General features: G+C 43.3%; 1 protein-coding gene across 3 annotated transcripts in view; it reads left to right on the forward strand.

The window, feature by feature from the left end:
- The window catches only part of pals1a (protein associated with LIN7 1, MAGUK p55 family member a), an 82,172-nt gene that overhangs the window by 30,768 nt on the left and 24,762 nt on the right, over window positions 1–26,642 (forward strand). Inside the window, exons 1-4 of one of the 3 annotated variants that reach the window (XM_034111825.2) lie at window positions 10,507–10,833; window positions 16,557–16,831; window positions 19,336–19,513; window positions 20,917–21,017. In XM_034111825.2, coding sequence (XP_033967716.1) covers window positions 16,658–16,831; window positions 19,336–19,513; window positions 20,917–21,017 — 453 coding nt within the window. In that variant the 5' untranslated portion in view covers window positions 10,507–10,833; window positions 16,557–16,657. Of the gene's footprint in view, window positions 1–10,506; window positions 10,834–16,556; window positions 16,832–19,335; window positions 19,514–20,916; window positions 21,018–26,642 lie in introns of those variants that run through there. The other 2 variants (XM_034111824.2, XM_034111823.2) reach the window with 2 other exon arrangements.

Genomic DNA, 26,642 nt, shown 5'->3' on the forward strand with positions numbered 1-26,642 from the left:
TTAACGGCAGGGTATCGCGGTACCTTTCAAGTATCGGTACACCGTGCAACACTACTCTACACTCTACCTTTCAGCAACGCTTTAGGGATTTAGGCTGAGTCAGCTCAGGGACTGTTTGGTTACTTTAGTTTGGTAAATGAAATACATGTTTGAACTTTGTAGTAGTTCACTGTAGTTGCTGTCATAAGTCATTTGTAGACTAAGTGGCAAAAAGTGTTTTTTTTACATTTGTTCTTTGTAGAGAAATGTAGACACAAGTTGGAAGGGAGCACAATAAACCTTATGAGTTTGAATTTGAGTTGATTATGAGTTAATTTTCAATTGATAATTAGCTCACAATAAGTTCACTTTAGTTACTCACACAACTACAAGCCATGGGTTCAGGTCCGGACTTATAAGTCCGGACCTGAACCTGAACCTCTGGACTTGAGTCCGGACCTGAACCTGAATGTGAGTCCAGGTACGCAGCACTACTGAGACCTTAGTTTTGGTTTAAAATTACACAACATCATGTATGTGTTGCTTCTTTTGGGCTTGTTTTCATAGACCTGGTTGCTTATTTCTCTCAAATCTACAGGGCGGGGCAGGGCGCAGTGTCCAATAGTAGCAGTAAGCTAACGAGAGGCTACGTTCAGCTGGTGACTCGGGAGTCGGGACAGAGAAAATGTCAGGAGTTTGGAAGTATTATAAAATTGAAAGCGAAGGCAGTGTAACAGCCAGATGCAATGTTTGCAAGGCAGAGGTTCCGCGTGGTGGAAAGAACAGAGCTACGTTCAACGCGACCAATCTAATACGCCACTGAGAAACAAACACCAACAACAACACGGCGAGTACACAGCGGCCACTCAGGTAACGGCACTGAAACAACCGACACTTTCAGGAAAGAGAAACTGCCCCAGAACAGTGAAAAGGCCAAAAAAATAACAGCCAAGATAGCTGAATTCATCGCGTTGGATGACCAGCCGTTATCTGTTACCTTTTTTCTCTCTTAATGCATTGCATAAAGATCGGATCGGGAAAAATCGGTATCGGCAGATTGTCAATATCAAATGATCGGAATCGGATCGGGAGCAAAAAAAGGTGATCGGGACATCCCTAATTTCAAGCGATAAAAACTCTCGATCTTCTCTCAAATTATAAAATCTTTTGGAAGCCCTCGGCTCGAGTTCAAATGACGGCAAGTCGTCCCCCCCCTGGCGGAAACGCTGCTTATGATTCTCCTTGTGATAGTCGGACATGTATTGATTCCACCCGATAGCTGCTGTAATACAAAACGTCTGCCTAATCTCCACAATGATCAATAGCAGCGAACGGATGGTCAAAGTAAGGTACAAATAAACAGAATCACACAAAGCCTTGTTAGTGTTGCCTGACTTTATAAGTGTGTGGTTATGTTCTAGTCCAGTGCTTCTCAAAGTGTGGTCCGCGGACCACTGGTGGTCCGTGAGCGCCCCCTAGTGGTCCGTGAGTATATTGGTAACATTTCATATTTGAAATAAATAAATACATTTAAGTTTTCCTCACACTCGCGGGAATATCTCCGCAATGGAGCAAGGTTAAGTTTCGATTGCATGAAATAGCCCAGCGCAACACCTTCATCACACATGTTGAAGGCCGCGTGCACGAGAGAGGGGAGGGACTTAGAACGTGCTTGAGAGGAGCGGGACTGCAGGCACGGCTGCAGTGCAGCGAGTGGAAGCAGAGCGCTGAACACACACGGCTCTTATTAAAACGGCGCTTTTTCACGGGAGTACTTTTCCCCGTCATTCTTAAAGTACCGATACTAATGAAACGGAGGAATCGTACCGTTTTTAACGGCAGGGTATCGCGGTACCTTTCAAGTATCGGTACACCGTGCAACACTATTCTACACTCTACCTTTCAGCAACGCTTTAGGGATTTAGGCTGAGTCAGCTCAGGGACTGTTTGGTTACTTTAGTTTGGTAAATGAAATACATGTTTGAACTTTGTAGTAGTTCACTGTAGTTGCTGTCATAAGTCATTTGTAGACTAAGTGGCAAAAAGTGTTTTTTTTACATTTGTTCTTTGTAGAGAAATGTAGACACAAGTTGGAAGGGAGCACAATAAACCTTATGAGTTTGAATTTGAGTTGATTATGAGTTAATTTTCAATTGATAATTAGCTCACAATAAGTTCACTTTAGTTACTCACACAACTACAAGCCATGGGTTCAGGTCCGGACTTATAAGTCCGGACCTGAACCTGAACCTCTGGACTTGAGTCCGGACCTGAACCTGAATGTGAGTCCAGGTACGCAGCACTACTGAGACCTTAGTTTTGGTTTAAAATTACACAACATCATGTATGTGTTGCTTCTTTTGGGCTTGTTTTCATAGACCTGGTTGCTTATTTCTCTCAAATCTACAGGGCGGGGCAGGGCGCAGTGTCCAATAGTAGCAGTAAGCTAACGAGAGGCTACGTTCAGCTGGTGACTCGGGAGTCGGGACAGAGAAAATGTCAGGAGTTTGGAAGTATTATAAAATTGAAAGCGAAGGCAGTGTAACAGCCAGATGCAATGTTTGCAAGGCAGAGGTTCCGCGTGGTGGAAAGAACAGAGCTACGTTCAACACGACCAATCTAATACGCCACTGAGAAACAAACACCAACAACAACACGGCGAGTACACAGCGGCCACTCAGGTAACGGCACTGAAACAACCAACACTTTCAGGAAAGAGAAACTGCCCCAGAACAGTGAAAAGGCCAAAAAAATAACAGCCAAGATAGCTGAATTCATCGCGTTGGATGACCAGCCGTTATCTGTTACCTTTTTTCTCTCTTAATGCATTGCATAAAGATCGGATCGGGAAAAATCGATATCGGCAGATTGTCAATATCAAATGATCGGAATCGGATCGGGAGCAAAAAAAGGTGATCGGGACATCCCTAATTTCAAGCGATAAAAACTCTCGATCTTCTCTCAAATTATAAAATCTTTTGGAAGCCCTCGGCTCGAGTTCAAATGACGGCAAGACGTCCCCCCCCTGGCGGAAACGCTGCTTATGATTCTCCTTGTGATAGTCGGACATGTATTGATTCCACCCGATAGCTGCTGTAATACAAAACGTCTGCCTAATCTCCACAATGATCAATAGCAGCGAACGGATGGTCAAAGTAAGGTACAAATTAACAGAATCACACAAAGCCTTGTTAGTGTTGCCTGACTTTATAAGTGTGTGGTTATGTTCTAGTCCAGTGCTTCTCAAAGTGTGGTCCGCGGACCACTGGTGGTCCGTGAGCGCCCCCTAGTGGTCCGTGAGTATATTGGTAACATTTCATATTTGAAATAAATAAATACATTTAAGTTTTCCTCACACTCGCGGGAATATCTCCGCAATGGAGCAAGGTTAAGTTTCGATTGCATGAAATAGCCCAGCGCAACACCTTCATCACACATGTTACCACTTGTTTGTACCATTTTCAGGCGATTTGTAATCTGTTCTAGAAAAACGATGTGTTTTTTTATATTTGTGGAGTTAGGTGGTCCGCGAGTGTTTTTTTATTGGTTAAGTGGTCCTTGGTATGAAAAAGTTTGAGAAACTCTGTTCTAGTCACTTTGCTCAGCGCTGCTGCTTGTTACAACCTTTATTTGCCGTTTTCAACATAAACGGTTAGCTCAGGTTAATCTCGCCCCCCTCCCAGCGTCTAACAAATGACATGTAATATTCAAATTGCGGGAAGTGCAATATTTGTGAAAGGCTAAATTATCATCTTAATATATTGTTCAGTGATAATGAGAATAAAAATTATCGATCCAAGTAGTGTTAATTTCGTTGACTAAAACAATGACGAAATATGTTCGTCAACGACCTTTTTTTCCATGAGGAAAACGAGACGATGACGAGACGGCACCGACGGTAGTAAACAATAACTGCAACGAAATCATAATGCAATATCGTTGACGAGACGAAAATGTAGTTTACTAAATATGCCAAAATCTCTCTTTACTTTCGTTGACGAAAAATGAGGAGACGAAATATTATCAAAGATAACATTACATTTCTGATCAGTCAGTTTTTCTCCCAGCAGTTCCATTTCCGGTGCTGCGGCAGGGCAGCAGCTGTGTGTCTGTGGTGCGCGCGGCGGTACATTTGAATTACACCGGGCAGCGGCACACTGAACTGTCAGGAAGACTCGGGTCTAACTCATGGTCTAACTAACCTTATTCAACATAAAATAAAATGGCAACAACAGGGCTTGGGAGCAGTGGTCGCACTCGCATTAACCAAATACCCCCCCGTCAGCGTGAGTGATTGATAAATTGTGTACTCGACGGGTAATAATGGATTATAACGGAAATGTTACGATCCTGTCCGTCAAAATGACTGACAACGAAAAAGTCTAAAGCCACCACTGCTTGGGAGAAAGAAACAACGTGATATTTGGGCCCATTTTCGCTACAATGAGGCGGGAAAAAAAAGCGAATGCATTGTTTAATCAGAAGGGAAGCCATGTGGCCATAACACAGCTGGTAAAACCACCACAAACCTGACCAGATACCAGAGGTGGGAGTAAGTCCTACATGAGCAAGTCTTGACCTACAGTACAAGTATCAAGCAAGTCCCAAGTCACTGTGATGAGTCAAACAAGTCAAGTCATTGCTCAGGTCAAGCAAGTCAAGTCAAGTCATACGAAATTCTGATTAATAAGCCCAGTTTCCGCATTTAAATCAGTTAAAAGACAGTGGTTATGAAAATGGATTTAACCCACACTATGATCTTCATTACATACACAGTTAATCATTTGAAATCTAATTTAGACCGATGACAATCATATTAGATTCATATTAACACATATTAACACAGACAATATAGCTAGGACTCAATCAAAAAGTCTGTTCAAAAAGGCAGAATTCCAGGTAAGCAAATCATATATGGCATTTGCCATTACACATATTTAATTTAAATTTCTGTTAACACTAGAACCGCCAACAGCGTCAGCACCTACATAGATATCATTTTCAAATCCTTTAATTTGTTCCTCTTCATAATTTCCTTATAAACTAAGTAGGACGATATTTAAAACTCACTTAATTGGGTTCATTTAGAAATTGCTTCAGTTTATCATCATAATAATAATAATAATGCATTTTATTTATATAGCGCTTTTTACAACTCAAAGACGCTTTACAGTATGAGGGAGAGTAGACAAACAAGGACAGGCAAACAAGTAAGTATAGTAAAATAAATAAAAAGGCAGTCAAGAGGAAGTTGATTGAGAGGGGGGGGGCTTATGGGTAGACAGAGTTGAAAAGATGTGTTTTGAGGCGGGACTGAAAGACTGTGAGGGACTCAGAGTCACGAAGATCTTAGGGGAGGGAATTCCAGAGCCTAGGAGCTGCCACTGAGAAGGCTCTGTCCCCAAAGCTGCAGAGTGTGGATGATCATAACAGATCAAAAAGTTCAGATTCATTTTACAATAAATCAAGGAATGATGCACTTCTACAAACAAAAACAACATAATTAAAACATTTAAACAAACTACTAAAAGTAGATGAACTACATTATTCAAACGTATATAATAACACAGGGGAAATAAACGAGGCATCTCTTTTCCTCTCTCTCCCTCTCCTGACTGCCTGTTAGTAAAAATTAATCCCTTGGAGGTTCTAGTGTTCCTTTACCGTTGTCTTCTCTTTGCAATGCTTAATCGATTTGAAACCAAGTCTAACGTAGCTTAAACTTAACGTTAGCATTCTATCTAACACAACACATGCACGCACCTTTCTCTGTGTTTTTTTTTGTAATGACGAATGAAGTTGGTCGTGTCACTGATCTTTATGCTGCAGACCCTGCATACCACTGTTCTCTTCTTATTACCGTCATCGACAACATAATCCTTGAATCCATACTTCACTATTTTTGGAGTAAATCTAGCCGCTGCCATGTTAACTGAGACTCCTGCCTTCTAGTGGGTTGCCAGGTTTGCGCGCATGGCGCTATAATCACGTTTTTAGAAAAAACTAAACGTAATATCTCACTACAAAACGCCAATATTTAATTGTAAACAGTCAAGTCCTTTCAAGTCATCTATCTCAAGCTTAAGTCAAGTCTCAAGTCATGAATACCAAGTCAAAGTCAAGTCAAGTCTTTTATCAATGTTAGTCAAGCAAGTCTCAAGTCAAAAAATATGCGACTCAAGTCTGACTCCAGTCAAGTCATGTGACTCGAGTCCCCACCTCTGCCAGATACTCTCTGCAAAGCTGCATTCTTAATCATTCAACCTGTGTTTTTCATCAAATAAGGACAAGATATAATCTTATTTATTTATATATGCTAAAATGACAAATTATTGGTTTTGGCTAGACTCGTTTGACTGAAATGTTCTATATAATCTGATGACTAAAAAAGACTCAACAGTTTACTTTTCATTGACAAAAAGTAGACTAAAATAATTAGTTTTCTTTGACTTAAATATGACTAAAATGCTCAGACTTTTAGTCGACTAAAACTTGACTAAATAAAAACAGGATGAAGGTGACTAAATATGACTAAAAAGGAAATTTAACAAAGGACTAAGACTAAAACTAAATAAAAAAATAGCTGACGAAATTAACACGAGATCCAAGTAATATAGTGACTCTGAAACTGATATTGCAATGCAATAATAATGTAAAACAATTTTTTTCCAAATCGTGCAGCAAACATTCTCCATTCTATGGGTTTTAGGAGGTATACAAGAATGTGTTTGATGTTACAAAAAACCTGATCGAGCATCAGCAATTCAATTTTTTATTAGTCTAACATTTGTTTACTTATACCTGGGACCATACAAGTAGTGATGCTCTGCTCCCTTTGACTGGATTTGAATTAATGTTGATTGGTCCCAATATATAATAAAGTCAATTAAACTAAGATAGATTTCTATAGTAGTGTTTTGATCACTCACACAGGCATATATTATACACACACTCCCTTCCCCCATCAGTGGAATTTGGTTCACAGGGCTGCCTGGCATGCCTCACTGCTGCATCATGGGACCTCAGCAGTGGGACCTATGCTCTGTGTGTGTGTGTGTTTGTGTGTGTGTCCTCCTGCTTGTGAGAGATAGCATATCAATGTGCTGTTGTTATTGTGGGAACAGAAGATAAGGCATCCATCTGTCTGCCCTGTTTATTTTTATCTTTCTTGTGTGTGTGTGTGTGTGTGTGTGTGTGTGTGTGTGTGTGTGTGTGTGTGTGTGTGTGTGTGTGTGTGTGTGTGTGTGTGTGTGTGTGTGTGTGTGTGTGTGTGTGTGTGTGTGTGTGTGTGTGTGTGTGTGTGTGTGTGGGTGTGGGTGTGTGTGTGGGTGGGTGGGTGGGTGGGGGTGTGTGTGTGTGGTGGGGGGGGTGGGTGTGTGTGTGTGTCAGGGGGACCACCAGGCTGATGACAAAGCCGTTGTCATGGTTATGTGTGCAGAGTGGGGGGTTGTGATGACTTAATTGTCTCTGAACTACATAACAGAAAGAGCTAGAAGACTAAGATGGAGCGAAAGCACCTGAGTCATTAATTATTTAGTGGTTTTTAACTAGTCTGTTGAACTAGTTAGTGTACCAATGAATCCTAATTGGTAAAAACATTCATTGTGAATTGACAGCCAGTAAACTAGTTGCTCAGATAGCATTAGCTCAGGTTGTAAACCAGCAGGTCAACAGGTTTGGTCAGTCAGTCTGCACCAGTTTCGTAGTCATTAAAGGATAATACTTTTTCCCCCCACTTTTTGTTTATTTGCACTTCTATACGGTGGCCGACGGGTAGGGTTGGGTACCGAGAACCGGTTCCGGTTTGGAACCGGTTCCAACATTTCGATTCCAACGGCATCATTTAGAAATGTGAATTTCAGTTCCGCTTTCCGATGCCTGAGGAAATGTTTCTCGCTGCTCTCCGTAGCCTACTGTATGACTGCGGCGGGCGGGAAATGTAGCGTTGTACCTACACTTCCTACAGCGTAACCTGAGACCAGGGCCGGCCCGTCGCACTGGCGTTAGAGATGTTCGCCTAGGGCGCCAGATCTGTGGAGGCGCTGCGCTGACAGCTCTGGGAGAAAAAAATGTGTTTGACTGTTGGCGCTCATCCTAATGTTTGGCCTTGATGTAACAACATTCATAATTAAGTAAATGTAACACCCTTTTCATCCCGGTTACACTTTTCATTTGCCCTGTACGATGGGCGCTGTCAGTGATGAAAATGGGGGATGTTGGCTTATCTGGCACTAGGGATGCTCCGATCGCCAATTTCGGGGCCGATCGCTGGAATCAGTATCGGCCGATACCGATCGCCGATCCGATCGAGTGGGCGGGGCATGTTTAGAGTGACCGATCGATCGGAGCATCCCTATCTGGCACCCGCAGCTCACAGCCAAAGTGCGAGTAAGCGTGGAAGCGAGCGAGGGAGAAAGGGAGGGTGCACCGGTACCAGCGCTGTTGTTATTAGCATCTGGTGCTAGCTGCTCTAACGGAAGAAGAAGATGTTTCTACAATGATGTGGAGGGAGAGTCCTCTCCAGTCAGACTGAGAGGCTGATAACTACAGCTCAGTGAGGTAAGGACTCTGAGTGTTTAGATAGTTCACTTTAGTCTAAATTATCTCAGTGGGTCTCAAACGTTTTGATCACAATTTACGTAAACACATATTTCCAAGGCACTCCTTTATAATTATTGGGATAAAACAGGTTTGAAATCATTCCAATGTACACTATAGGACAGTAAACCAGACATATCGTTTTAAACTGGAGAGATAAAAAAATATGCATAAATAAAATAGAAAAATAAGATATGAATGAACAACAAAAATAAAATACGTTACATGTATTTGTTATTGGCTATGGTAGGTTACTGGTTATGCTCACATACTTATTTAATTATTAAAATGTAAACCGATCTTTTTCATATGGGTGTTTAGAGTTGTACCCCCTAGATCTAGTCTCTAGTAATTCTGCTTAAAGTGCACCAGATTGAAGCATTTTACTTTAAAATGTTCAAACCTTTCTTCCCGGTATGCCTGAGAGGCAGATATGCTGGTTTTTCTCAAAAAGAACTGTTTTTAAATGGGGGGGGTTCCTTTAAAAGTTGGACTGTTGTAGCTTCAGTGGTTCTCAGGTTACAGTTACATACCAGTGAATATAAACAGACTGATTAATGTGAATATTACTGTAAACTAACCTGTGTAAAAGTTTCTCGAATAAATGTAATTTTTTTGGTGGAAGAAGCATGTATCATTTTTTTACCCTGCCCCTCAAAGAATCGGAATTGAGAACCGTTAAGAACCGGAATCGAAAAGTAGAATCGGAATCGGAATCAGAATCGTGGAAATTCAAACGATACCCAACCCTACCGACGGGTGCAAAAATCGGCCCAACACAAAAGGAGGAATGAGCTGCAGCTCCAGGAAAAATGCAAATATTAAAACACAAATGTGCCAAAACACATGCAAAGGAAGAAACATCTTCACAAACTTGACAACACATGCACGGCATTTAAAAACGTTCACCAACTTGATTAAACATGTGCAGCATTTACTAAAAGTGCTGTATAAACAAAAACGCTGCAAATACAAAAACTAAAGGCGAAGCGCTCAGCTGGGACCGGAGCGCTTCTTGCCGCTCTGGGTTTATAAAGTTGTCCAACTGTCACTGTTGGCACAGTTAGCATGTTTCTTTGTCATTCAAATCTGATCCAACTAAACCAACACATCCTGATAAATCATATAAGCTGTGTAATGTTGTTTAACTGTTGACTGTAATGTGTTTTTTCAAATGTTAACATTAATTGATATGTATTAGGTCAAACGTAATTAATATTATCAAAAAGCTTTTTTTTAAAACTACTCTTTTAGAGGCTATCATTTCCTGTATTTACTATTTTTGGCTGAATTTCATGGCTGGCTCACCGTTCTAGTTTACGAGGACACTTGTTCATTATGTCATTTGTACCACCTGTGTTTTTCTTCTAATAAAAGTCCAAATGTCTGCTGGGAGAAATCCGTTCTTTCAGCTGTTTTGGCCACCTTTTCCTCATGTTTTCTCTCCTTTGTTTACTTCCATAACATAATGACATCTCTATGTAACACTCGCTTCTATTGGCTAGTGCTCCAACACATTATACGTGATAGGCTAACTGTTGGGACATCTCTAAGCGGTTGACCAATCACAACAGAGCCGGCCAGCTAACCAATCAGAGCAAACTGGGCTCTGGTTTCAGACGGAGGGTGAAAATAATAATAATAATTTCAATTTATATAGCGCCTTTCACGAATGGGAAGTAACACACACAAAAAAAAAAGTAATAATAATCATACAGATACATAGGCTGAAGAAAACAAAACAGGAACAGGTTGCTGGGTACTGTATATTAGTTGAGGCCAAAGCCCTGAGTGAACAGATGGTGTTTTTTGAAGGTGTCCAGAGAGTCTGCACTCCTGATTGCAGAGGGGAGAGAATTCCAGAGGGCTGCGACACTGAAGGCTCTGTTGCCAAATGTTTTCAGCTTGGAGCGCTGGATGGAGAGCAGCCCTTTGTCAGAGGACCGCAGGTGACGGGAGGGGGTATAGGGCTGAAGGAGGTCAGAGATGTATGGAGGGGCTAGAGAGTGGAGAGATTTGTAAGTTAGCAGGAGGAGTTTGTACTGGATGCGTGACTTGACCGGGAGCCAGTGAAGGTGGATGAGGGTAGGGGTGATGTGTTGCCAGGGCTTAGTGCGGGTGAGGAGCCTGGCTGCAGAGTTCTGGACGTACTGGAGCCTGTCCAGGGCTTTGCTGGTGACCCCGAACAGAACTCCATTGCAGTAGTCCAGACGAGAGGAGATGAAGGTATGGCCGGAGTCTGGAGATGTTTCGTAGGTGAAAAAATGCAGTTTTGACAGTTGACCTGATGTGGGAGTTGAATGTGAGGCTAGAGTCCAGAGTGACGCCAGTGTGCGAAAAAGTACAGGTCCCACCGTCCGGGACGTGTTATTTACAATATCGGACAAGTAGATCTTTCAATTGACTTGTCCGGTGGACAAGTGACGTTTTTCGCCCTGATTTATTGACAGATTATTGATACATTCAGTTTACAAAAGGCAGAACTCATTTGCAAATTGTCCGTGTCCGCCATTGTTCGTTTAGAAATGTTAGTTTCGGTTCTGCTTGTCGATTCCTAAGGAAATGCATCTCGCCGCTTTCTGTACTGATGGGGCGGAGCGGGGCGGGGCGGGAAGTGTAGCACATGGGTGTAGCACAGTGGCCGGGTTGGGAAGCAAAACTCGGTTCCGAGTAGGAACAAATAACCATTGTCCGCTATCGGGATTAATAAGATTTGTGAGGACAGGAGTCGAGGCCGAGCCCCGCGGACCGCAGCTCTCTCTATGCTCCGTATCAGCTGATCGCTGCACGGTGCAGCTCAGCGTCTCTCTCTCTCTCTCTCTCTATACACACAGCGGATCCGCTGCCCGTTTAACAGCCTCATCTTTGTCAAACTTTCTTATGTTCTTCCTCGAACACGTAATGAAGGTTATTAAGCGTTTTAGCTCCTGTGTTGTTAATATTGACCACCATTTCCTTTATGAAGTGAAGCAGCCTCCCTGTCTGTGTCCTCGCGCTGTCCTCACATCCCCGGACCCCCAGACTCGGAGGAGCACAGGGATGTCAGTAGTGTTTATGAAGCAGGGTATAGAAAGTACATTATTGAAATGAAAATACTATTTATTTACTTTTACAGCTGGGCAGCTGCAGCATGTGTATTGCAGGACATGTGTACGTAAGCGTGCAAGCGTCTTTGAGTTGTAGAAAAGCGCTAGGCCTATAGGCTATAAATATAATGTATTATTATTAGGTTATGTCCTATGTGTTGGACATGTGTGGCTGGACTCTGTCTCACAGGCAGGTTGCAGTGCAACATCAGAGGACACTGGGTCAATTGTACATTCTCAAACTGCACCACTTAGAACTAACTAATGCAGAGATCATTTTTATATAATTGTATTCAATAACCGTAAGAAATTCAACAGTATGAAGTGATTTGTAAATAGGAATACAGATTTGACTTAATGTTTTCATAAATATATTTGTCTCCCAGTTTGACTTATTTTTACCCTCTCAAAGAACCGGAATCGAGAACCGAAAATAACCGGAATCGAAAAGCAGAACCGGAATCGTTAAAATCCAAACGATACCCAACCCTATGTGTGATGCAGTGAAATCTTACCGCTCACTTACGTTAGTGGTGTCGTAAAAACCGTGGGAAAATGTTAAATACGATGACGAAGAAGAACATTCCAGTGGCCCCAATTTTTGTCCATTCTGGAGAAGTGAAAAATGTATTCGGACAAGTACATTGCCAAACTCACTTGTCCATGGACAAGTACTCACACTGGACGCCCAGGCTGCGAACCTCAGGGGAACGGTGGATGGAGCCGCCATCGATGGTGAGGAGCAGATCTCCAACCTTCCGGAGCAGTGTTTTTGGGGCCACAACCATGAGCTCTGTTTTGTTATTGTTGAGTTTAAGTAGATTTTTTGACATCCAGGCTTGGATGTCGCGGAGGCAGTTGACAAGTGACAGTGGGGGTAGCTGGGATGATGGATTGGTACTGATGTAGAGTTGGGTGTCGTCGGCATAGGGGTGGAAGTTGAGACCATGTCGGCGGATGATTTCACCGAGGGGGAGCATGTAGATGTTAAATAGAAAGGGGCCGAGCACCGAACCTTGCGGCACACCTTGGTTGACAGGGACTGGGGGAGAGCTGGATTTTCCGATGGTCACAAACTGTTGCCTGTTGGAGAGGTAGGAATGGAGCCAGGAGAGGGCTGTACCAGAGAGGCCAAGGTAGAGGGATAGGCGGTTGAGTAGGATAGTGTGGGAGACTGTGTCGAATGCGGCGGAGATGTCCAGGAGGATAAGGTTGCTGACGAGGCCTGAATCGGCGGCTATGAGAAGGTCATTGGTTATTTTAATAAGGGCCGTCTCTGTGCTGTGGTTGGATCTGAAGCCTGATTGGAAGGGTTCGTAGAGCTCATGGTCGGACATATGATGGTGGAGTTGGGCAGCAACTGCTCTTTCCATGATCTTGCTAAGAAAAGGAAGGTTGGAGATCGGCCGGAAGTTGCTGGGGTCCTCGGGGTCGAGACCAGGTTTTTTGACGATGGGGGTGACAGCTGCTATCTTGAGGACAGCGGGAACCAGGGAAGCAGGTTGTAGCCTTAGCTTTTGAGACAAGTTTGGTAACCTGTGTGGCATCCACTGGTGCAAAGGAGGAGAGACAACATTGAGGCAGGTGTTGAGTTGAGCGAACAGTGACTGGAGGTGGTGTGGCATGTGGATGGGATGGGGCAGAGGCCTGGAGTTCCTGGTGGATGGAGTTGACTTTGTCCTCAAAGAAGTCAAGGAACCTGGTGCAAAGCTCGGGGGCGTCTGCTGGGTTGGGGGGGTCAATTGGGCAGAGTAGGCAGTTTATGGTGGAGAAGAGCATACGGGGGTGGTGTTGATGGTTACCGATGAGTGAGGAGTAGTAGTGTGCCTTAGCTTTTGAGAGAGCGTCCTTATAAGATTTGACATGCTCTCTATACGCCTCCAGATGGACTGTGAGGCCAGATTTTCTGTGGAGCCGCTCCAGTTGGCGGCCAGAGGCTTTCATGGCACGGAGACTGGTGATGAACCAGAGGGCTGAGTGGGTGAAGGAGACAGTGCGAGTAATGAGGGGGGCAAGTGAGTCGAGACTCAGGGAGAGAGCAGTGTTATTCTGGGCTACCAGTCCATCAACCGAGGTGTCAGGCGGATCGGAGGCCAGGTGGCTAGCTATGAGGCTGGTTATGGCTGGTGCGCTCACCGATTTTAAGCTCCTGTCCGCAGGACAATTGTCCGCAATTGCAATTGTCCGCAGTACAAGCTGTCTGGGGAGGGCGATAGGCACAGTGAACAGGATGGCATGATGGTCGGAGACAGCCAGATTGAGGCACTGCAGGTGGGATGCAGTTGTGCCAGTGGTACATACCAAATCCAGGGTGTGGCCTTTGGCATGGGTGGGATCATGGACATGCTGTTCAAAATTGAAGCAGTCCAGAAGTGCCAGGAAGTCAGAGGCAAATGTGCAACAGGGTGAGTCCACATGAATGTTAAAGTCTCCAAGAAGGAGCGTAGATGGGGACATGGAGCAGATTGAGGTGAGTAGCTCAGATAGTTCCGACGATATATAAGAACAGCCTGGAGCTGTGCAGATCCAGATAGAGTGAAGGCAAGACATTCAAGTGAGGTGGTGTTGGGTTCAGGAAGCTCTTTGATCGAGATGTCTGCCCTGTATATTACAGCCAGCCCACCGCCCGACCAGTGGAGTGGGGTTTTTGGAGGTAGACATAGCCAGGAGGTGTGGCTTGGTTGAGTAATAGGAAATCCTGTCCAGTTTGCCATGTTTCGGTTAAGCAGAGGAAATGAAGTTTATGATCAGTGATGATGTCATTGATCAGAAGTGCTTTTTTGTTCAGTGATCGAACATTCTGCAGCATGAATGTCGCATTGTTGTTTGTAGTTGTTGAAGCAGAGGGGGTGAATGGGCTGATGACGTTAATACAGCTGAGAGGTCTCAGATTACAGCTATGAACGTAGGGTGTGCTCTGATGACGCCGGCGAAGTGTGACGGACCGCCTGTCTGTCTGTGTGGTGCAAGCCCCCAGGAAGTGCGCCGGACTCAGATGGAAATATTCGTGCTGGCCAAACGGCGGTACTGCACATCCGTTTGGTTGCCAGGCCCGGAAACACTTTTTCCCATTGACTTACATGGGGAAAGAATGGTCTGTAACTCGTTGGATAATTTTTTTTAAACTAAATAAACAACCCAGTATGAACACTTGTATAGCCCTTATTAAAAACATTCGTTCCTCAAGTTGTAAAAATGTGCTAATAACGTTATTCTGAGAGTTATTTCCCTCGGCATTATGAACGCGCATCTAACCCACGGGACCGCGCCGCCCGGCACGTTCATGTTACGTGTTCAGCACTACATGAGTTTCTCTTTACCCATGGATGCACAATAACAACGGACCCATATCGCCTTACTGCCAGCCCACGGATCTGTAATAATGGATATATTGCACATGTTTGCTGTAATTCATAATTTGTAAAATATTATACTACATGGGCTGGGCTGTATGTAAATCTTGTACCGTAAATGTTGTATTAAATAAAGTTAATATTACCGATGTAGATTAACGTTCCTGTAGCTTCTTATTGCACCATGTGTGTGTATATATATATATATATATATATATATATATATATATATATATATTATATACAGTGCAATAATTCTTTCATGCTAAATGAAGCTCTGTTGGATATCACTAGATCCTGTTACAGCATAATAGAAGTACATAACGATTGATGTGTACATTAGCATAATTACTAGCTAGCCGCTAGCTGCATAATAACAAGCCATTACCATGCTGTCATGAACGCACGGTGCTGTTACGTGTACGCAAATTGACGTGCTTGATGTGAACGAGCATGTTGGTTAAAGTTGCGCATGCGCTATGAGCGCACATACGGGTACTTCTCAGGCATGCCGGGTAATCTGTGACGTTTCACTCTCTCAAAAGTTGGGCCATTTTATCATCATGAATGAGGCCCCGCCTCCCACGCTGAATCTAGTTCTTATTATACATCCATGGTGTGGTGGGGATGTCATGGTCAGAGTTCACAAACTTGCGACGTGCAGCCCTATGCACATAGCGGAGACGGCAAAGGAGTCCAAGTGATTGTATTGTAGTGAGGCAGTTAGGAGTGTTGTGGCAGACGAGATTCCACATTTGCAGAGCGGAGTATTTCCAGAGAGCCATGTCAGCAGCACAGAGGAGCAGAGGCTAGCTACGAGCTGCTAAGCAGGGGCTAGGCGGCAGCTAAATTGAGAAGCTAGCAGTGGCTAGCAGCGAAATGCTAACAAGAAACTGGGTAGCAGAGGTGCTGCAGCACAGACAGTATGAGAAACATCAAGAGCTTTTTGAACATTAAGCATGTGAACATGTCACAGGAGAGGGACACAAAAATAACATACATGTGAAAATGAGCATTACATGTCCTCTTTAGAGTCATTTATTTTTTAAGAAACTTTCATTTTGGAGTACTAAACACTCATACATCCTGTGTTTGTCATGTCAGACTCGATAGTCACAGGTAAATGGATCCCTAATGGTCATGATTCACCAGACCTGGGTCTGATAGTGGAGCACCGCTAAATGGCCTTCAGGACACTTCCTCTTCTGATGTGATCTTATCAATGTTGGAGGAATGTTGGGATGTTGAATGTCACACACTAGTTTCCACATCAGAAATACTTCCACTGGTTCTCTGTCGTGTTGTGTCCCTTATTTATTAAGTGTCTTATTTCTGTCTTTACTTTTACTGTTCAGTTTTATTGTATTTATTCTCTATCTTATTTTAACTTCTTAGATTCATGTGCATCATTTACACATGCACATAAGTGTGTTAATATGTTTTAACCTCCTACTTAAATTGAAGGTCATATTCTGTGTAAAAGCAAAGGTTTTTTATTAAATTGATAAATAATGACATGTTTCTTCTGCTTTCTCCACAGCTGAAGGAATCATGGCCGCCCTGTTTGCTGAGCTGCCCTCCTAGATTTCACTGATATTTAGAAAACCTTACCCAAACAACCCTGTAATCCACACACCAACAATGACAACCTCCCATCTGAACGGCCATGTCGCTGGAGAGGGAGGAGGGGGAGGAGATGAAGAGCTGAGGGGAGGACAGCATAGGGAGATGGCTGTGGACTGTCCAGGAGAGCTGGGGAGTCGAACACTACCGGTCAGAAGATCTGCACAGCTGGAGAGGATACGACAGCACCAGGTACACACACACACACACACACACACACACACACACACACACACACACACACACACACACACACACACACACACTTGTTACTTTCTTATAGAGTGATACAGTGATTTGTGTAGGCTAACCCCAAAGTTAGCATCGCTAACCTCTCCCTCAACAAAAAGCATTGAGATTTTTACATTGGATTTAGGAATATTGAATAAGGCCTTAAGTCAGGGTTGCCAACTCTCACGCATCTGGCGTGTGACACACGCTTTCACTCTCAATCTCACGCGCTCACGCTGCCCAAACTTCTCACGCCAAAACAAGAATACCGAAGACTAGAAACGGTTTTGAAAACTTTTGTCACGTAGTGATCGTCTTCTCAATAGAACATATTTGATAATGTCTTCTGACCAATCAGAATCAAGATAACGGCGTTGTGTTGTTGCAGGAAGTCCCGACGGAGAATACTTTAGCTGTAGTACATATCTATATACATCGATACAACATTACGTGTTGATAGAAATCAACACGTAATGAAATAAGACCCCACGGTTTGATGATTGATGTGTGGGCTGTCTTTCATGTTGACACACAGAACAATGGGGGCTTTCCACCCTTATCCACAATGTAAAGTAATTCACAGCTTCTTCCCTCTTCTCTCTGTGAGGAGCAGCAGGTTCAGCTTTCAGAACAAAGTAACACAAAACTAAAATGGCATTCATTTTTTTTTAAATATGTCGTGTAGTAATAGATGTATTCATTTTTCTTCTCAAGAGAGAACCAGAATGTGTATTTTATGTTAGTATTTCCAAAAATCTCCTGGGGGAGAATCCACCCAGACCTCCCTGCAGGGGTTGGGCTTTCAGCATGTCAACTCTTTCACCTGTGGGGAAATTGCAGGATTGGCTCCAGGTCGCCCTTTTTATTTACTACAAGACAAATGTGCCTTTTTATTTCATACAGTTCCATTTGGATTGAGGAAATAATCTAAACCTCACGCGTGGCGTTTCACTGTCAAGGGGAGCGTGTATGTAATTACATTGCAAATACTGACTTGAGCCCCACCACTGTATGGGTTAGCCCTACCATAGATTACCCAACACAAATACTCTGGGGCCGCCACTGCTGACCCGTATTGCGCATGCGCAGATCTAAGATCCAGAAGAAATGATAAAAAGTAAAAGTTTGCTGCTTATTGTTCTACTAGGCCAAAATAGAGTCTATGAGAGTGAGAGTGTGTTAATTAATATATTTGGCAGTTTGGAGTAAGTCTGTAAATGTGTTTGTGTGTGTGTGTTTCATGTATAGGCATCTCACGATAATTAATTTTGTTGGATACATTTTCCCGGAAATTATTGCAATAAACGATAATATTGTCGGCACCGTTGTATGACCATTTTAGACCACTGACATAATGATAATGTATAATAATAATTGAAGTACATCCTTTCAAACTGCTAGTAAATGGCAATTTATGGAGTTCATTTTTATTTATCGTACGATAAGTCAATTAATTGCTTATCGCGACAGGCAGACAATAAAACAGTGGAAACAAACATGTGTTTGACTTTCATTAGTGAATGAAACTGTGTGCCCTTTATAGTCTGTGTCCAATATTGTGTATTTGTATAATATTGTATATATATCCTATATATATATATATATATATATATATATGCTAAGGTCCCGCTGCTGACACGATGGCAGTCATATAGTGCGCATATGTGTAATTAAACCCATGATATCAAAATCTCACTCCAGCCAGGTACCCAAAGTTGGCAACCCTGCCTTAAGTAAACACACATTTCTGATACTTCCACGTTTTGTTCCGCAGGAAAATCTCTACGTATATCACCACTTTTAATTGTTGAACATAAATGCAATTGCAAGGTAACTTTAGGCTATAAAGGAACTACAGTCACCACGGCTAAGCTAAAGGTAGCTAATGTTAGGTGTGATTTGTGTCAAATGCTTCTCTTTGCCACTTGTTGGCAACCACCTTTTTTAGACACATAGAAGTTTCAGACATTCTCAAGTGGGGTATTTTCTGATTGCATAAAACCAAAAAACGTATACTGGTACCTAAAAACATCGACTTCCGGGTCCTTTATTTAATTAAATGTCGACGATTTTGCCGATGGATTGTCTGTTGTAATTTGATTACATTTTTTACACTGTCATCCATACTTTTTGATCTGTACAAACTGTAAAGCCTGCTGAGATATATGCGTTTAGTGATATTAGGCAATATAAACAACATTTGATCTGATTTGAAAACATATGATCTTAAGAGCAAAGAGACTATTATTCCATAGTACCATAGACATGGCAAAGAGTAAGCACCATTTAGGATTAAACGTCAACAAAGCTGGGAGAATTTTTTTACTGCACTGTAACCAATAACGTATTATAGTGAAGAAATTGAACGAAATGCTTATTGTTTATTTACTCAATATGAGACTGTTATGCTTTGTTGTTTAATTGTATTTCTATTGACGGTGCATTTATTCTTCTGTGTGTGCCAGGAGGATCTGCGTCGCCGCAGAGAGGAGGAGGGTCGGCAGCTTGACCTGAACTCCTCCATCAGACTCAGGAAGCTCTCCCAGCATCCCCACATCGGCATCGACAACCCCACATTCCTGCAGGACTCAAACACACCGCAGCAGCCAGCTCTCAACATCCAGCACACACACGCACTGCTTGGTAAAATCCACACACACACATAATGGATGAAAGAGAAATAAATGAAAAGACAAGAATAAAAAGTTACAGTGTACGGTAGAAATCAAATGTCTGCAGGAAGCTGGCAGGGAGGGAGAGGAATGTAAGGAAGGCATGACTGCTGCTAGGGAGGGAATTCCTCAGGGAGGGAGAGAAGGACATGAGAGGCTCTTGAGGGTGACTTAATTAAACGTTGTGAGGGGTGGCAATGTTGACACGCACACAGTAGCGCCTTTACTTAAGGAATTAGATGCAGCTCTTACATACCTCAATCTGAAGCCAGGAAAAGCAAGCCGTCACCTGACAGGAAAGTACATCTCTCATTTCAAGCCCCTTTATGGTCTTCTCTTTTCTGTGGGTTGATTTGTGGAAATGAAATGTTATCAAAAGAGATATACCGCTGTCAAATGTCTCAGCCAAGGCCAATACCGATGTTTAAAATAGCAATTTTAAAAAATGTGGCCGATGCTGACACCAATGCAGATCTTTTTATATTATTTTGTCGTTGGTTACGGAGCGTCCACACTACAGCTTCAAAAAAAGCTTGGAGCTGGGCGTGTCTGAAGCTTGGGGATTTTATTCAAGCAACGCGACCAACAACCAATCACATGAATCTCCCGCCCCCGACATACAAAGCAAAAACCCCCGGGGATTTTATGGGAGCAATATATATATAAACTCCCCAAACAGGCGAAACCCTACCAATGTCCCCCACTGTCTCTGCCACCTCCCTCCATGCCTGGCTCCTCCGGTTTGTATCCCGGTAGGTGAAGAGGGTCTGGTCATACAAAACCGGGTGATTTGCTCCGGCGATAATTAGTTTCTCCTCCAACTTTTTTTGAAATATAGAAATGAACGGCGGGATATCTCTCCCAGCTTAGACGCGGTTTGATTGGCTACGGCTTGAGCTGTCAGATTTTCCGAAACGGGATTTGATTGGCTGGCGCTGGCTACTCCGGCGTCTCCGGCGGAGACGGACCGCTATGCTACCCACAATTCAGTTCGGCGAAAAAGCGAGGCAACGTGACGTCACCCCATTGAAAGTGAATGGGCAGATTGAAGCTGTCGACGCTGTAGTGTGCACGGGCCGTTATTCTCCTTTTGTGCTAGGGAAACTTTGAATGAGCCCAAATTCCTAAAAATAACTTTAAAAACCTTATAAAGTTGCCATTCATTTAATTAAACCGTTAAATAATAAATATACAGAACAAGTTTGTGCTTTGATAAAGCCATGGACAAAAAAGATGACCAGAGACTGTGCAGCATTTTTTTTTTTGTCAACACAAAAGCAATGATATTCTTCCCCCTTCTATGAAGGTGGTGGCCACTGCCAATGTTGGGCCAGTGCATCAAGTTATGAAACAGTGCATGTGTTCTTATTGCAGAGTTGGAGGAGCTGCTGCTGTCCCTGAAGCAGATTCGAGGATGCTTGTCCGACCAGCAGAGTCAGAGCGACATCGAGCATGTTCTTGCACTACTAAACAAGGTAATAGGAGCATTAGATGGAGAGAGCTTCAGAGTCGATATGAAATGTAGGTATCTTTCAAGACTTTCTGGCTAAAAGAGATTTACAAAGACAAAGCAGTGTTGTCTGAGCCTCCATGACAACTGGGCAGAGGTGGGAGTAAATCCTACATGTGCAAGTCATGAGCAAGTCTCAAGTCTTGACCTACAAGTATCAAGCAAGTCCCAAGTCACTGTGGTGAGAGTCAAGCAAGTCAAGTCATACACAATTCTGATGAATAAGCCCAGTTTTCGCATTTAGATCAGTTAAAAGACCGTGGCTATGAAAACCCACACTATGATCTTCATTACATAAACAGTTAATCATTTGAAATCTAATTTAGACTGATGACAATCATATTAGATTCATATTAACCCTAGAACTGCAGACAATATAGCGAGGACTCAATCAAAAAGTCAGTTCAAAAAGGCAAGAAAATCATATATGGCATTTGCCATTACACATATTTAATTTAAATTTCTGTTAACACTAGAATCGCCAACAGCGTCAGCGCCTACATAGATATCATTTTCAAATCATTGAATTTGTTCCTCTTCATAATTTCCTTATAAACTAAGTAGGACGATTTAAAACTCACTTAATTGGGTTCATTTAGAAATTGCTTCAGTTTATCATCATATCAGATCAAAAAGTTCAGATTCATTTTTACAACAAATCAAGGAATGATGCACTTCTACAAACAAAAACAACATAATTAAAACATTTAAACAAATAGTCAGGTTCACTATATATTTTTGTGGGGATTTGCAATACTATACATTTTTGGAAAGGATATTGTATAAGGTTTCAGAAAATCCATGTTTCCATTTGCCCAGGTGTTTATATGGCGGCCATATTGGAATTTCCAAAATGGCCACCGTAAAATGTAGGTTTTGTAATATCTTGACTTCTAAATAAGCTAGAACATTGATTTGAACTGCTAAATCCACATTTTCAGGATCAAGGAATCCAATGGTGCCAACAATAATTAGGTAGAACTCACTAAATTGCATGTTAACGTAACTTTTATTGAGGACTTAACAGATAATTGATATTAACTGATTAAACTGAGTTTAAAATTGTGAACTTCAGTATCATCATGACATGCACATTTTGCGACCACAGAAAAGAAGCAACCTTCTTCATTAGACATCTAAATATATACACATCTATGCATCATCATCACTATCATCATCAACACTTTCATCCATCACGGCATGGGAATCATCGTCATTCTGGCACTGGCTACTGCACTGACACATATCAGTACAGGCTAAGTCATTAGCTCTGCACGAACATCTTCCAGAAGAAGAGTTACATTTACATCTGCATTGGACCATCTCAATGATGGCCTTTGGGGCTGGGAGGACCTCTGTGGTTGTTGGTTTCATGCCACCCGAGTCTCTGAAGTACCCATTGTGCAGGGTCCTGCAGAGCAATGGCTGCCTGTGCCCATACCCTGGTTTGGACATGGACCCTCAAGATATGCTGCTTCAGAGCTCCAAGTGTTGGAGGGAGCTTGTCACTCTCTGCCCTGTGTTTGCAGAAAAGATGCCATCGTAGTTCAGGGATTGTCTTTATGTTGATACCCTTGGGTGAGTAGGCTGCACATACAAAGGAAGCCAAAGTGGACAGCATTCCTTCCGCCACTTCTGCTTCATCCAAAAGCATCTGCACAGCATTGATAATATCTTCGTCTGCTTTTAAATAGATCTGCCGCCAGGTTGCCTTGCCTATACGGGAGAACCTGCCTGTGTTGTCGGCCCCAGTGAATCCATGGAAAGCTGGCAATGCCTTTGCTCTTTCTTTACCTAGAGCTCTCCATAGTGCACAACACCAGAGCAGGGTTTCCGCTAGGATTTTTTCTCGACGGTCAAATGTCCGGGCAGATTTTATTTTACCGGACAAATTTGAAACTTACCGGTCATATTTCAATAATAATAGTTGTGTAGCAGAGTTTCCGTTGGCAGGTAATTACCGGACTATGAGCAGATATGCTGATGTTTAAAACTCAGTTCACGGGGCTCATTTTGATATTGCTTCAGTTTATAATCGTAACAGATCGAAACAAATTCAGATTAATTTTTCAATAAATGATTCCACAAACAACAAACAACATAATTATTACATTCAAACAAACTACTTGTAGTAGATAACGTACATTATTCAGAAGTTTACATCAACTTTGAATAATAACACGGGAGAAACGGAGCCTCTCTTTTCCCCTCTCCCTCCCTCTCTCTCCTGACAGCAGTCCGTTTCTTAAGCAGCTCCTGCAGCGCTAAACAGAGGGCGGGGCTTCAGGTGATCCTGCAGAGCTGCGTGTCTCGGTCAGACTCAGCAGCTGATCTGATCTCTCTCTCGCTCCGGTTACACTTCACTCGCGTTTATGTCCATATCGATCAGATCCAGCTCTCCTGATCGGCCTTTATAGAGAGCACCGATCAAACTATTAAGAGTGAATATCGGCCGATAATGACCGGCGGCCGATCGATCGGAGCCTCCCTAATTATTACCAGACATTTTGACCGTCAGGTTTTGAATTTACCGGTTTTTTATACATTTTACCAGCTAAAAACCGGTAATTACCGGCTAACGGAAACCCTGCACCAGAGGACATCGAAATCGATGAGTTCTTCAGCAAGAGATCATAGTTTGCTGTGACCAGCACTAGAATGTCTGTATCTGGTGAGAAGAACATCAACTGTGCATCAGCTGGGTTTCGGTGTGATGCCAGCACAGCCTGGTGGATCAGCAGCGTGTCTGCTTCTTCGTGGTTATTTTCTTCAAAGAGCAGGTCTTTGTTGCTCCTAGTGTTCCCAGAAGCTGACGTGATGATCAGCTTGGAGGATCCCCTGTTGTATTCTAGAATTTTTGCTGCAAGATAATCAGTGAGATCGGCCTTCGTCTGGTCATGAGAGAGGAACCTGCTCAGTGGGATGTGTTTGATGTTGGTGTCATCTCTGACTTGGTACTGGATAGCTTTTCCTTGTCTGCGTTTATTTCTGGTTGCACTCTTCAGAGAATCTGTCATGTATGTGTCGAACACAAGGATGATTTCATCATAATATCTTGTTAGTGACATCAGTCTGTCATTGAAGCAGCCACTCAGATCCTTGACTGTCACTACAGTGGCTGTTATTTTGCTCAGCCTCTGCACAAGCACCATGCCGTTCACCAGTGCTATCTTTCGACTTGGCTGATCAGTAGATGTGGTGTCTGTGAATCCTGTATCCATTGCATCTATAATAATAATAATAATAATACATTTATTTTGGGGGGCGCCTTTCATAACACACAAGGACACCTTACAGGGTTACAGATTTACAATTTACATTTACAATTTTACCTTACAAATTAAAACAGTGGATTTAGTGAAGTATCAGCCGGGGTAAGACAAGACAAACAACAGGAAATGGACTACAAAAGGACACAAAAGGACACAGGGTACAGATTATAGAGAAAATGCCAGTTTGAACAGGTGGGTTTTGAGTTGGGTTTTGAATGTTGTTATGGAATCAGACTGTCGGATGTGTAGTGGCAGGGGGTTCCAGAGTCTGGGAGCCGAGCAGCTGAAAGCTCGAGCACCCATGGTTTTGAGGCGATAGCTTGGGACGGTGAGAAGTCCTACGGAGGGTGCGGGAGGGGGTGTACTCCTGAAGGAGGTCAGAGATGTAGATGGGGGCAAGGTTATGGACAGCTTTGTATATGAGTAGAATGTTTTTGTGGTCAATACGGTAGCGTACAGGAAGCCAGTGTAGCTGAGTGAGAATGGGGGTGATGTGGTCGGATGAGTTGGTGCGGGTGATGATCCAGGCAGCAGAGTTCTGGATTATTTGCAGTCTATTGAGGAGCTTGATGGGAAGGCCAGTCAGAAGTGCATTGCAGTAATCAATCCGGGATGTGACGAATGAATGGACCAGGATTTCAGTGCTGGGTTGGGACAGAGATGAGCGGAGTCTGGAGATGTTCCGAAGATGAAAGAAGGCGGTGCGGGTGATGTTTTTTATGTGTGGTGCGAATGAGAGGGAGCCGTCCAGAATGACACCGAGGCTTTTCACTTGGGCAGCGAATGGTATGGGGAAGCCGTCGATGATGATGTTTGATGCTGGGGTGATATGTGAATTGGTGAGGGTGGATTTGGAGCCGATGAGCAGGGCCTCAGTTTTGCTACCGTTACGCTTCAGGAGGTTCCTGCTCATCCAGCTCCTGATGTCCTCAAGGCAGGTGGTGAGGGTGGTTGGGGGGAGGGCAGTGGTGGGTGTGGAGGAAATGTAGACCTGTGTGTCATCGGCGTAGCAGTGAAAATTAACCTCATGGTGACGGAGGATTTTATGTGGGTAGTACTTCCAGCTTGAGGGAGCTGACGGTCTTCATGGGGCACATCTTCTCTTGTCAGCTTCTCAAGGAGATTGATTAACTTGGACTTGGCATGGCAGGATTGTTCCATTAGAAGCGAACAGTGCCCTGGGTGTTAGAGTAAATTCATACTTTCCTATGGCCTCTTTCTGGTTGATGTCTCGGTTTGACCTGGCAAGTACCATCAGCCTTGCAAACAGGTCCTTGGTCTCCTTCAGATCCACAGTATTGTCTCTGAGTTTCACTGTAATCTTCTTGTTCCCAGATAGAAACATCTTATTGTTCACTTTTTTCACAGGGGCCCAGAGGCTGACATCTCCATTGATCCGCTCTGACACGTAGTCTTCATACAACTTCTGGCCAGTGACATCAGCATTCAAGATCTCTGGTACATACTAATCTGGGATGTAGGCAAGTGTGATTACATTGTACAGCTTGTCACCTTCAGTGGTAAAGGGATTTCCATGACTGAGTATGGCTGCCTTGATCTTGTCGATTCTACCATGTGCCCTCTTGACTGCACTTGGCCCAAGCTCATGGTGCTCTGTGGTTCGGTCAGCTTCCATGTCAAATTGACTCTTGAACTCTTTCGACAGATGTGAAAGTTCTGGTGTTACCTTGAAAAATCTCTATCTGACATTGGCATTGTTAGAGATGCCAATAATCCCAGAGCGAATCTTCATCAGCTTGTTCAGATGTTCGCATGCGTGGTCTGCCCCAACAGACACAAAGGGAATGACACTCTTGGTGACAGATATATTACCTGCATGTAGTTCCTCCCAGGTCTGAGGGTGATTGATCCTCAAGTCATGCATGTCTGCGATGTATCTTGGCCAGAGTCTCTTGTACTTGATTCGATCCATGGCAAAGAACAGCTTGCTCAGTGCTTCTCCAGCCTGCAGATGGAGTTCAAGGTCAGCATTCCGAGTTGCTGCTACGAAGAACAGGATTGTTTCCACCCGATGTAGGTAGCTCATCATGACCTTGAACATCGCATGCTGGGATTTTTGTTCCTCCCATTCTTGGAATGCTGTGATGACTTCAGCAGTGGCTTCCAGGAGGGTCCTGTTGACTTGCTTCACAGATTCAGCCTTGATGTCTTTACCCTCCGAGCAGGCAGCTTCTACTCCCTTGGTTGCCTTCAGGCACACATATTTCAGTTGTGGGTTGTCCTTGAAGAACTCCTCCAGAGCCATTTCATAGAGTGCTACATACGAGTAGATGTGGGCATGGAGAGCTCGCTTGTAG

Source organism: Pseudochaenichthys georgianus, chromosome 22, assembly GCF_902827115.2.
Source record: "Pseudochaenichthys georgianus chromosome 22, fPseGeo1.2, whole genome shotgun sequence".
In the NCBI taxonomy this organism is placed as follows: Eukaryota; Metazoa; Chordata; class Actinopteri; order Perciformes; family Channichthyidae; genus Pseudochaenichthys; species Pseudochaenichthys georgianus.